This window comes from Candoia aspera, chromosome 9 (genome assembly GCF_035149785.1).
Source record: "Candoia aspera isolate rCanAsp1 chromosome 9, rCanAsp1.hap2, whole genome shotgun sequence".
Lineage (NCBI taxonomy): Eukaryota > Metazoa > Chordata > Lepidosauria > Squamata > Boidae > Candoia > Candoia aspera.
In genome coordinates, this window is record NC_086161.1 from 8,743,326 (window position 1) to 8,756,069 (window position 12,744).

General features: G+C 43.6%; 1 protein-coding gene across 2 annotated transcripts in view; it reads left to right on the top strand.

Moving 5' to 3' along the window:
• ARHGAP32 (Rho GTPase activating protein 32) overlaps positions 1-11,468 on the top strand; it is a 103,855-nt gene extending 92,387 nt beyond the window's left edge. For both annotated transcript variants that reach the window (XM_063311443.1, XM_063311444.1), the window contains 5 exons: positions 78-223; positions 759-833; positions 1,351-2,235; positions 2,956-3,941; positions 4,901-11,468. In XM_063311443.1, coding sequence (XP_063167513.1) covers positions 78-223; positions 759-833; positions 1,351-2,235; positions 2,956-3,941; positions 4,901-7,144 — 4,336 coding nt within the window. In that variant the 3' untranslated portion in view covers positions 7,145-11,468. The remainder of the gene's footprint in view (positions 1-77; positions 224-758; positions 834-1,350; positions 2,236-2,955; positions 3,942-4,900) is intronic.
• Positions 11,469-12,744: the final 1,276 nt, after the last annotated feature.

Consider the following 12,744-nt stretch of genomic DNA (forward strand, 5'->3'; position numbering starts at 1 on the left):
GTAAATTGCTCATGTCCTTTTGGGGCCACCATGGAGCATTCAGTCGGTTTCTCAGTGCCAATTCTTTCTTGCTGTAGAAAGAGGCCTCCCAGTAAGATGAAAAAATCTCCTGTTGGCAGCTGGCGTTCTTTCTTTAACCTGGGGAAATCATCCTCTCTCTCCAAACGGAAGCTGCAGCGCAACCCAAGTGAGCCGTCAGAAATGAAGGCAATAGCTCTTGCAGGTAAGGGTGCCCTGTATCCATGACAGCAAGGTGTTTAAGGAAGCGACTGTGCTGCAGAGCTGAGCTTGGATGTTTCTGGTTTGCCTCGCATGGACTGTTTTTCTTTTTTGTTTTAATTACTTTAAAAAAAATTACAGCACGACTGCTGCTCTGAAAAGTCTGGATTCTTCCTGTTCCACAAAGACATGGTGCATTTGTAGATGAGGTGCATTGTTCCCGTTTCTCAGCACTTATTGCTAAAGCAGCCTTCCTGGGATGAAGAGCACCCTTGTGGAGCTGAATTCCCCTTGTTGCAGCCTGAAGGCATACTTCGCTATGCTCACGTTCCATCTATTCTGCTGTTGCAAAAGCTGGATTTCTGTGACCAGTCTCTACGTCATTTGATTCATATAGTAATCTGAAGGTTTTAAAGACTTTTTGAAAATCCAGCTCTGTAGAGAGTTTAACATGTCCTATTAGAAAAATAAATTTCCATCTCTGAGGATGAGTGGTCATATTTTAAATATATTCCACTGTTCTGTGTTTGACTGATCAGGAGGACGAGGAGATAGTGGAACGCTGCGCTCCGCCAAGAGTGAAGAGTCTCTTTCATCTTTACATGCTATAGATGGTAAGTTGGCCTTTATTTACATCATCCTAAGAATTTCTTCTATAGAACAGCAAATGCATACCTCAGTAACTTAAGATTGTCTACAAAGAATGCAAAACTATCAGGAGATTTGCTCATGTCAGTATTAGGTGAAGAAACGTGTGCTTCTTACTCCTTAATAAGTCACTTTTTATCAACACCTTTTTTTGTGCAATTTTGAAAAAAGAAAAAGGACCTTTGCCATTAAATAATATGAACAGAAACCTTGCAAGGACCTTTGTTATTTCCCAGTCTTAGTAGGGAAATGCATACTTCAGTAAATAAGATGTCTGCAAAACAAAACAAAACGCTGCGGATATTAGTGTGGATGTGGGGAGATGCATAAACTTGTGGGACCAGACTTTAAGCACACCATGTATTCTAACTACAAAGACTTGGAAGAAAATGTATCTCTGTATTTTTTGACATAAAAGCAAAGAGCAACAGACAATTTTACATGATGGGGCAAAGTACTAATGCCTTTTCTCTTTTTTGCTAGGTGAATCTAAACTGTTTCGACCCCGAAGACCAAGATCTAGCAGCGATGCTTTATCAGCTTCTTTTAATGGGGAATTGTTGGGGAACATGAACCGCTGCAATTCTTACGATAATCTGCCCCATGACCATGAAAGTGATGGAGATGAGGGACATCTACAGGTTCCTGCTCTCATTTCTCCAAGGTCAGCAGAAGATGTTGATCTGAGCCCGCCTGAGATTGGGGTGGCTAGTTTGGATTTTGACCCTATGTCTTTTCAGTGCAGCCCACCCAAAGCAGAATCTGAGTGTCTTGACAGCAGCACCTCCCTGTTGGAGTCAATGGACTATAACAAGGACAAGCAAAGTGTCTTTAAGAAAGAGCTAGACTCGGGCAGCCAGTCTCAGACACCTGGCAGTGCCACAAGCTCGGAACCGGTTTCTCCTTATCAAGAAAAAACCACAAGTCCCTTCTTCACTCTAGATTTGAGCCCAGCTGAAGAGAAACCACCATCAAAACTCCAGTCTTTCTCTGAGAAGGTCGCCTGTGCCTATTCCCCCAAGACGGGGCGAAAACCAGTCAAATCTCCACCACTGACTGTATCAGAACCCATTTCTTTTGCTGTCCCCAGCCGAATGCCAGATGTGATTACTGGAGGAGTGTCAGGAAGTGGTGGCCCTTTGGATTGGACTAAAAAAAATGTTAGCAGCAGTGAAGCTTTAAGCATGTCCCTATCCCAGTTCATGGTGTCTCCTTTGAAAAGCAATGAAAGTAGGCATGGTGAAGAACACCAGCAAGAACTCCAGAAAACAGGAGATACCAAGAAAGCAGAGCTTCAAGAAGAGGTGGAACAACTTGTACTCAACAGCAGCCAGAATAAGCCTGTACCTTCTGGACTGACACAGCCAGGTACAGTGTGTTTTCCTCCATTTTTTCTTTAAGTTCACAAGCAACAAGCTCTCGCTTCTCTGCACGCCTTTAAAAAGAGGGGGAAACACTGGTAATAATAATGATGATGATGATAATGATAAAAACGTGTGTGTCTTCCAGAGCCTATAGATGCTGCTTGGGTCCTGATAGTGAACGTTAAAGGAACCAAGCTTCTCCGCAGCCTCCTTGTATCACACAAAACAAAAAACCCCACAACCCCCCGAATATTTTATATAGCCCTGTATCTTTTCACTTTTTTCATAACGTGAGATGATCTCTTCTGATCCTTACAAATCAATATGCTACCTAATAAACTTTATATTTTTTAACTAACCATATAAATAAATTTTGCTACATTTGAAGAAGGGACCTTTTTGGCCAAAAGTAACCTGTGGTTAAATTGTGCAAAAGATCCCATCAAACGATCTGGCATTTTCTTTCTGCATTATCTACTGCCTAGTCTTTAGGACTACAACAGGAACTTTTAGACAATCTCTTGCGCTTTTCACACCGAACTGCTATCCTGTTTGCATGCATGACAGAAGACGGCACTTTGTCACGCCAAGGAGTTGCCACTGTGAAATGTTGGAGGAATCTATTTTTATAATAATCTATAGGAATTGCTCCCTCTCCTTACAGGATAAAGTAAACCATTCTCTTTTGTTTTGTTTTGTTTTTTTCTACTCTTCTTCCCACTAGGAGCTGTTGCCCTTGACACCCCCCAGGATTCTGTTCCAGTCAATTCTGTCTCTGTTGTCCCTCCTCCACCTCCGAAAAATGCCGCACGCATTCTGGCTCTGGCCCTGGCTGAATCTGCCCAGCAAGCTTCAGTTCAGTCCCAGAAGAAACCAGATATTCATTCGGACTGTAGCAACTGTGGGAAAATTGAGAGTGGAGGAATTGTAGAAAAGTTCCACCCATATCCTGGCCCTGCTTCTGAAATACTTCAGTTCTATGCTGCTGTGCCAGAGAATCAGCTCAGTTTTCAGATTGTTGTACCTGGGGATCATCAAAGAAGCGGGTTGCACTTAGATCAAGGACCCCAAAGCAGTGGCATGCCTGAAGGCGACAACCATCTACAGGTCGTCACATCTGAACATCTGGATCACTCCACTCTCTCTAATAACATGCCAGGAGACCTTCATGGTGGTACTAACATGGGCTGGGACCACTCCCACTTCTATCCATGTACAGTGGGGGACACATACCCTCTTACTCAATCTTTTGCATCAGAAGATCAGAGTCATCTTCATTCCTGTACTGGAGGATCTGTTCAGGCAGAGCCATCTACAGCAGAGATACCAGTAGGAAGTCCTCACCTCCATGCTTGTGTCCCTTTGGATAAGAACCAAATCCAGGCTGACAAGCTTCATTTTCCCATCTGTAAAGTTGATGACAGACTTCCCTTTCCTTCGGTAACTCTTGGGGAGAAAACTGTCCCCACAGATCTGGCCTGCATGATAAAGAACCAGTCAGCAGCTACCAAACCTAATACTGGCATATCCAGACCAAATGTTCCTCTTCAGCCTTCCACATTCCCCACCACCACCACATGGGGGGAAACAGCTCTTCTGGCTGCTCAGCAGGCTCTTGCAGGAAGCCACCAAGTTTCACCTGTGAAACCAGGGGACCAGCCAGCCATGGGACAGACTCCTCCCACTAAAGTTTCAGGTGGCTTCAGTCAGGTAAAACTTAAGTGGCCTACAGGCTCCACTCTCTCTACCTTCTCTTTGTACATTATAATTCAGGGAACATTTCTATACCAAAACATGAGCTAGCATCTACCCCTATCCCCGCCTCAGTTTACCTGATTTTTACTTGGCTTCCGTTTTCTATTTTAATTAATTGTTTCTCTTCTGCCCACGTTCCTTAAGACAAGCATAGGCGGGTCAAGCTTTTTCCAGTGTCTTTAGTTGCTCCCAGGAGAAAATGGAACATTGAGACTTTGGTTGCAGATCTCTCCTAAGAAAATGATTGTTAGTGAGGCTGCTCTGATAGAAATGTTCTAGGAATAGTTTTCACTGGATGAAGTTTAGGGTTGTCATAACAACCTGCAGCACAAAGTTAAGTGTAGCAGTAGGTGGTGCTATTCTACCACACACTGGCTAGCCAGAGTAAGGTTGTTAATGAACAACCCTAGTTGTTTTCAACAGGGACCTACTTTGAATTAAACCATTCCATTCCCTGCTTGGTCCCATTTTCATTAATGACTTGACAGTAGTAAAATAATGCATACCATATGGTTAATGAAGGATACATGAACATTGCTAAAGATTCAGATTTTAATTTTCTCCCTCCCACAGGCATAGAAAGTACTGTATATTGACAATAGGTAGCAGCTGAATACTTGGGAAAGCCCACGCTTCTACACAGTCACCCCATATTTGAAGTATTAATCCTTAGAAATTGCTTGACTACTCTTTTTATGACATTTCCTCTTGAAGTGATGTGGCTGAAAAGGTGATGGATGTCTTGCCCGTGAATAAATCACCTGCCAACAAAAGTTGTACTTCTTCTCCTGGGGTTCAGCAAAAACTCTGTTGGGTTTATAGCTAAGAAACTAGTTTGGTTTGTAAGTGAAGTCTGTATTCATCTCAGCAACTGCTTTGGGACTATAACTAATCTTTGTGTTTTCCTCTATCAGGGACAAGGAGAGACCACTCCAGACAAATTGCTGGAGCCTAGAACAGCTGAGCCAGCCCTCATCTTGGGTACTGAGGCCAGTGCTACAATTCAGTGCACTTCAGCCACCCCAGTGGCTCTCTTTCACCAGGGGCATTTGGAGAAACCCAGAGAAAATGCCAGGGCCCCACCTTTACAGATGAGATCTGAATCTGTCCCAGCTCAGTCTTCATATGCTTTTATGCCTCCGGCACCACCTGTGAGGACCATGGAGAGTAAGCTTGCAGCAGCCATGCACTCCAACAGCACAGATACTATAAACCCTGCCAATTTCCTTGCTTTTATGGCTTCTTCCTCATTGCCACTGTCAGTGGAGGACACTTTGGCACCACCTGCCCTGTCCAAACAAGCATCCCTTCAGTCTGCCTATTTCACTCCCTCCAAGTCAGAGAGCACTCCAGAGCCTCCAGCTAGCATGCATCCAAAACCTTCATCGGTTCATCAGTACAGGGCTGAAAACAGCCAGCCCCACCTTTTTCACAGCAAGTCTGAGCAGCATCCAGGCTATCCTTCTCTGTCGGAGACTCCCCCTTCCATGGGGTCCCGATATAATGCTTATGCTGGTCAAGGAAAGAGCTCATATGTTCATTACTCCAAGCCTCGCAGTCGGATCGAGTATCTGTCTTCCATTAGTCCAACAATGAGGAGTAGTAGCTGTGCGGAGGAAGCTCCACCCTACCCCACCATCCGGAGAGTGCACTCACTGCATGTGTCCTCTCCCTCCACCATCCGATCAGTCCCTATATCCCGTACCGAGGTGCCTCCTGATGATGAGCCCCTTTACTGCCCAAGGCCTCCCTTCCAGTATAAGCCATACCAGCCTCATGCAGATTATCACGTCACCCAATTGCAACCTTATTTTGAGAATGGCCGGGTTCATTACCGATACAGCCCTTACTCAAGTTCATCCAGCTCTTCTTGTTACACTGCAGGAGATGGTGGATTTTATGACTTGGATCCTTATGGTACAACGAGAGCGAGGCAGTTCCATCCTCTTCCAGGCAGAGATTTTGCATCCTACTCAAGGCTACAGACCAAGAACCTCTATCGCTGCCCTGGCCTACCACCATACCCTCGGGGAGGTCTTGCCGGACCTCTAGCAGGCAAAGAGCACAGTTTCATTAGTAGGGATGTGCCCCCTGCCCCTGATGTCAAACCCATGTATGTCTCCTGGGATCTGGAAGATATGGAAAAATACTGCATGCAGTCCATCCGCCGAGAGAGTCGTGCTCGCCAGAAAGTAAAGGGGCCCGTCATGTCCCAGTATGACAATGTAGCCCCTTTGTTGCAAGATGAGGTACGGGCCATGGACATTGTTCACTTGCGCAGCAAATCTGATCCTGGGAAAACTGGACTCCTCACTGTTGCTGATGGGAAAGAAGGAAGATACCCAGGCAAGGGAGGGGCACCGGAGGGAGAGGAACGCTACTATGGGCCCCAGCCAGAACCTGATGTCGACAGAGCCCATTACCATGGGAGTTACGGGAATGGACAGTCCGACAAACCTTTGCTCCCTCAAAAGCAAAGCAGTCTCAGGAGCAGAAAACAGCACGAGGTTGGTTGTAATTCAGCTGAGCACAGAATGCACCTTGCACATGAAGTAACCCACAGGCAGCCTCTGGATTCTAAAAACGCCCCTCCCTACCCTGACTACCGACCAAAGGGCCACCCGCCAGAACCAACAGAATCCATGGCTTATCAGCACTCGGGTGGAAAATACGTCCCGGCCAGCCACGATGTGTTGAGACTGAACCATAAAGAGGTGAAGCTGGCAGATGATCGGCCAGAAGTAGAACGGGCTCGATCAAGACTGCCCGCCGCTGCAGCCGAAAAGCACGCCAGAGACTGCTACAAAGAAAGTGAGCACTATGGACAGCCGGCAGGGCCACCCCCTAAACCAGAACGAAGCCACAGCCTCCGGTTCCAGCACTCCGAGAGCACACAGCGGGACGCTGGTCTCCTTTACCCGTACCAAACGCTTGGCAAACGCCAAAGTACTACAACTGTGGTGTCCCAGTATGATAATTTGGATGATTACCATACCATGCCTCAGCACCAAAGAGGGGGATACGCTGGAGGAGGGGGATTTGTACCTCCCTTTCCTCATCCACATAGTAGGACTTACGCCACAGCTTTGGGCCAAGGAGCGTTCCTACCGACAGAGCTTTGCCTGCAGAGGCCAGAGACTGAAATCCACGCAGAGTGAGCTCGGGGGCAGAAGGGGTAGAGTGTTAAGCAGCCTCTGCTGGACAGTGGACTGGTTTATTTTTTCAATGATGCACAAACATGCACACAAACACACAAAGCAACTCCTTCCATCAGCCCTCTTGAGTTTCTGCCTGTGTCGTCCTCATGCCGCTTATAGTTTTTATATACGAAGTGTATAGTTTTATCCCATTGTTTAAATGTAAGTTGCAGCAATCATACAGGCTTTTGTTAAACTTGAAGACACAACCAGTCTCCAGGAAGAGCAGAATTAAGGATGAAGAGATGGGTTGTACTGTGAATGATTCTCAGTTTCCATAGGTTTCAAATCACAATGTTTCTCTTAGCAGTCACTGTCCTTCAGAGCCATGTGCATGATGTATGTATTGATAGGCTAATGCAGATATTTCTTCTCCAGGCAAAAGTCCCTTGTATGTGATCATTTAGAGAAAGTTTTATGGAATGCCAAGCTTTAGTAAACATTTTAACTTGGTCCCTTCATGCCTCAAACTCTGGAAAGAAAAAGATTCCACATCATTTGTTCTTCTACCTTTAGTTGTACTACTATTTCTTATATCTTTTTCTCCTAAATTGTACTTTCAGTATTTGTCAAGGTCCAAGCCAGTCACCAACTGGGTGACTGGTATCAGTAAGAAGGTGGTGTGATCTCAGGCATGTTACCTGGTCTGTTTTCCCTTAAGAAATCTGTAATAAGCTGCTTCAGATATTTGAGAAGTTGGGGTTGGGTGCGTAGGGAACCATTAATATGTTGTAAGCAGATCTTTGCTTTGCCAGGTCAGGCAGGTGGTGTCTGTATTATCTCATTAAGGGAATCCTTAACATCTTTTCCATAGCAGATGTGTATCTTGCAAAGGCTTCCGAACAATGGAATATTCAGGGATCTTCTCCTGAGCGAGAGCCATTGAAAGACCTGATGAAAAAGAGCACTATGCTTTGTTCCTTCCCATGACAGTGATTTCTGTCATGGATATAGGAGAATCATGGTGCATTTCATTGTTAGTCATGGAAATTTATTTTAACTTTCTATTAAGTAGCTTTGCACCTAGCCTAACCAACAATGGTCCAGAAAACAGTACCATATTTGTGCCTGATAGTTCAGTTGGCATTGTTTATCTGCTGATCATGATAAGCTCATCATTACAAATGTTAGGTACTGCAGACCTAGGAAAATACCAGTTGGTTTGACGGAAGGAACAGTAAATACATCATAGTGCATGCAGATCTGTCTTGGGATGTTTATAAGGTAGGAATGGGTACCTGGGAACCTCCAGATATTTGGACTCCAAACTCCCATCAGTCCCGGCCAATGTGAAGTTGGTAGCAGGGGATGGAAAATGGCAGTCTGACAAGAAGTGGGGGACTCCAAGTCCCATGCTTCCTCATGCTGTAAGGGAGACCCATGTGCAGGGCATGCTATGTGGTACATAATTGTCTCTAACTTTTTAAATGTTTATTTTAAGGTGCCTGTTGAAAGGGGGATAGTGTATTGAATTGCTTTTCTGGAGAAGTTATAAATATGCACCACTCTTAATCACAATGTCCTTGCCAGAACTGGGGCACACGGGGGCCTCAGATTTTCAGGCAGTCTTAGGGCAATAAAGACACTAGCTCAAACAACATGTAATGTTCCACTGCAGAAGTTTTCCAAAGTGGCTGGAGTGTATCCCAGGTACAAAGTGCTTTCTTCTCTGAGGTCACCACAACAATGAAAAGCTAGATTAAAGCCTGCAGGAAGCATCTGCGTCATTTCTCTGTAATTGGGCCCTTGTTACAGCACAGGTGATGGGTGTTACCCAAAGAAAGGTACCTGTATCAGGTTCCCCTTGAGCAACATCAGGCATCTTACAAGGGTAACAGAAGCTTTTCAAAAACAGCACAACATCAGTTATTCAGATTGTCCACTAGCTAGTAAGATCAGTTTGCTTCTTTTGGTTATTCTGATGCATATTTCTTTTGAAGATCTGATTATTGTGTTGTTGAAAAGCACTGTTTCCTGTTGTGTTAAGTACAGATATAGTGGTCAGAAAATTCACTGTGATACAGGCTTACATCTGTTTTTTCCCCCTTTCAAGAAACCTGTTTTTGTTTTTTTGCGCTGCATAAGTGAGAAATAGAGGAAGGGACATTCCAATCCACTAATGTCTGGAGCAAGCAATTTTTTTTTTTTGCTGGGGTCTTTCCTTGCCCATTCTAGCAAACCCAGTTGTAATCCACAAGTTGCATAGGGTCATTGTGGCTTCCAGCCATTTGAGCTCTTGATGCTCTGTCAGTGGCTGCTGAGTTATATTGTTTAGTTTCCCTCTGGGGTTAAGGCAGGGATATCCTGTTGTCCTTAGGATAGTTAAGGTTCAGGTAGCAAGGCCTGCAGATCAAACCTGTATCTTCATGAAAGCCTTAATTTCCTTGTCTTCTTTCCTTCAATCAGCCTTATGCTATCTGCTCCCCAGAACCAACCTGATTTCTTGTCATGTCTGTAACTCCTGTAAATCAGTAGTGTTAAGCACCAAACAGAATCTAAAATTGGACATTTTTCCTCCCTGTATTGATCTCATCTCCTTTTGTGGGGAAAGGGCCCACTCTGCTTAATTCTTAAATACCATTTTCAATTATTGCCATAAAAATCTGAGCCGTATCCTTGGGCCCCATGCCTGTCCACCACTAAAGCATTTAACCAAAACTATTTCAAGATGGAACTCAGTGTTTGTTCACTGTATATTGTTACCTGTTGTGTTTGGTGGTGGGGCCTATGTGTGGTTGGGAAAGTGCTGTTCAATGTTTCAGCATTAAACAAAGTCCTTAATGGCAGCAGTTAAATTCAGCAATGTTTCCCGAGCTTGAAAGAGCTGTGACAATCGCCCTATTCCTCCTGTACTTCTATCACTATTTTTAAAGCCTTCTTTCTCTCCCGACCCCCATGAAAGCCATAGAATTAACTATGCAGGCCTGCTCGCGTATCTTGGTTAATTTTAGAACACTGAACTTTAAAGAAGAGATCTTTAATATTCTTTAATTTGGTTGTCTGAACCCAATCTAGACTCCACTCCCACACTGTAGGAAGAATAATTGTTGTTCATCTATTTATATGAACACTGGGGAGAAGGTGGGTAAAAATATATGCTCATCAGATCAACCATTAACCTTAGCTCTGATTAGCTGTGGCAACTGGCCATCAGGTCCAAGCAGGCATCTGATGAGGATGCAAACCAGTTCTCAGCGGTCAGGTCCCTTGCTTTCTTTTCCTTTACTGTTGAAATGTCAGATTCTTAGAGGATGCTCTCATCTAAATCAAGGTTTGTATGTGTGCTTAGAGGAAAATCATTCCTCCCCTGGTAGCGTTAGCAGGCATTTGAAGTCCTGCATATTTGTTCCTAACTTTAAAACATTTTAATCAGGTGTAAAAGATTATGCATATGATAGTGGAAACATTGTGCCTACGTCTTTGCAGACGTAATCTGGGGAGGGGGCTTATTGCTTGGAGGGAGGGTCGCAATGAGAATTGCACACTTCTGGCAGAAACAGCTGCACACAACCAAAATTGGCTTGAAACGATGTTCCCATTCAGCCCAAGAGAAATGTGTTCCCTTGTATGTGTCACTCCAGATGCCCCATTTCAATTTGGATGGCAAAAGTGTCAGTAGACCACAGCGTGACAGTACAGGGTTTGGGAATGGTATTGTAGACTCAAAGGATTCTGATTTTATTTTTTAAAGGTGGCTTCGGCATGACATTTTCTCCAGAATTTTGTGCTATGGAAACTGATGCAATGGGCATGGTACATTTTAACATGTGCTCAGTAACTTCAGTGTCTACAGTAAGTTTAATATTGTATAGCTCCATTGCAAAACAAACAAGAAATGATTGTTGTGCGGTTTATTTTCCTGCTGTGGAAACTTGAGTCGTCTTTTTGAGCCACATGAGGGACCCATCCCAGAAATATTGGGGTGATCTCTAGGTGTTCTCTTTTTAATTTATATAGTGTCTTATTTTTTATTATTTTTATTTTTTACTCTTGTGTGTAAGAACTGGTATAAAATGTATATGCCGACGAGCTCTTGTTCTTTTATGTAAATATTTTTGTGCATCCTACTTCCTCCCACCCCCCCTGTAAATATTTAGATTCTCATTTCCTCCACACTGTATTGGGCGGATGTGTTCATTTACTATTCTTATTTTTTAATTTGAACTGTAATGCTATGACCAGACTTCAGGTGTCTTGTGCTATTAAAAACAAAATGGAACAACCTAACAGTCCCACAAACCTCAGATGTACAACTCAGCAATTAATGAAGCCAGGTTAAAGTCTATGTTGTGGTCTCTGTTATTCTTCTGCATTTTCATTTACAAAGTTTATAGGGAGAACTTGTAGTTTGCCGCATTAAAATTGTCAATGACATAACAGCGGTATCGTTTTCCAAACTTAATGGTTTATCTCTTCTCCACCTCTAAAGCATCACAGCATAAGTGAATCTTATAAACACCAGAATTCACAGTTCTACCTATAATTTCCATGTAACATGAGAAATTGGGTCTAAAAGCAATTGGTTTTGATTTTGCTATGTGCATCACAAAGCTTGACCTTTCCTGTTAGATGGTTGGGGCACCATCGAAAGACCACCACCACCATCCCGCAGACATTTTCTACTTCATGAAGAGCTCTAAAAGTAACATTTTCTTCCCTACCTGTTATTGACCCGGAGCACTGTTTTAAAGGGCGAGTGAGCCCCAAGGATCAAACAGCCCAGCGTACAGCTGAACAAGTATTGCTTTAACGTGAGCTCATATTTACCATACTTTCTTCTAGAAACAGCAGCATCCTTTGCAAACAGCTGTCGATGATGTCAATGAAGTACAATACTGAGGCTTTTTAAAATTTCTAGTTAATGGAAATTCTTCCTTTGTCTTTATTTCACTACCGCACAATCACTTTTTTTTTTAAAGGAAGCTATGGAAACACACCAAGGGAGGCACAGATGCTGTTCAGTTCCATAACCTTCCCCCAAAGCAGAAGTAAAAATGCCCAGCTTTCAACCCTGTTGAAGCTTCCTACAGTTCTGCAGTCTTAATGCTACACAATGACCCACTGCTCACCATGTGGGAGAGAATTGCTGCTCCTGGGGATTTTATGGGATTCCTCACATCAGGGAAGGAAATATTACACAGAATAAGAAGAATTGGTTTGCCAAAATCTGTTATTGGCACTATTTTAACATTTGTTGTTTAACTCCTTGGCGTATCCAATTTAACAAGCTTCTATTAAAAAGAGAAAATACAATGAAGTTTCAGTTCCAGAGCATTAGACATTTGCAGGTAGTGATGCTAGACACAACTATGCTGCTTGTTCGCTGCATTTGTGTGCAGGGATGTGGCCTGGTAATCTACTGGCCGTGCCAAATAATTAGCTATGTACTTTGTACCTAATCCATCACACAACAGAATGTGAAGGAACTCTTGCCTGCTATAGGTATGTGGAGGAAATCAAAATACTCTTTGTTTTCAACTGGCTTTTATTTGAAGCATATTTTATCCTACAGCCAAAATGCTCCCCAAACAGCATAAGAACAGTCAGTGAAAGAATAAATT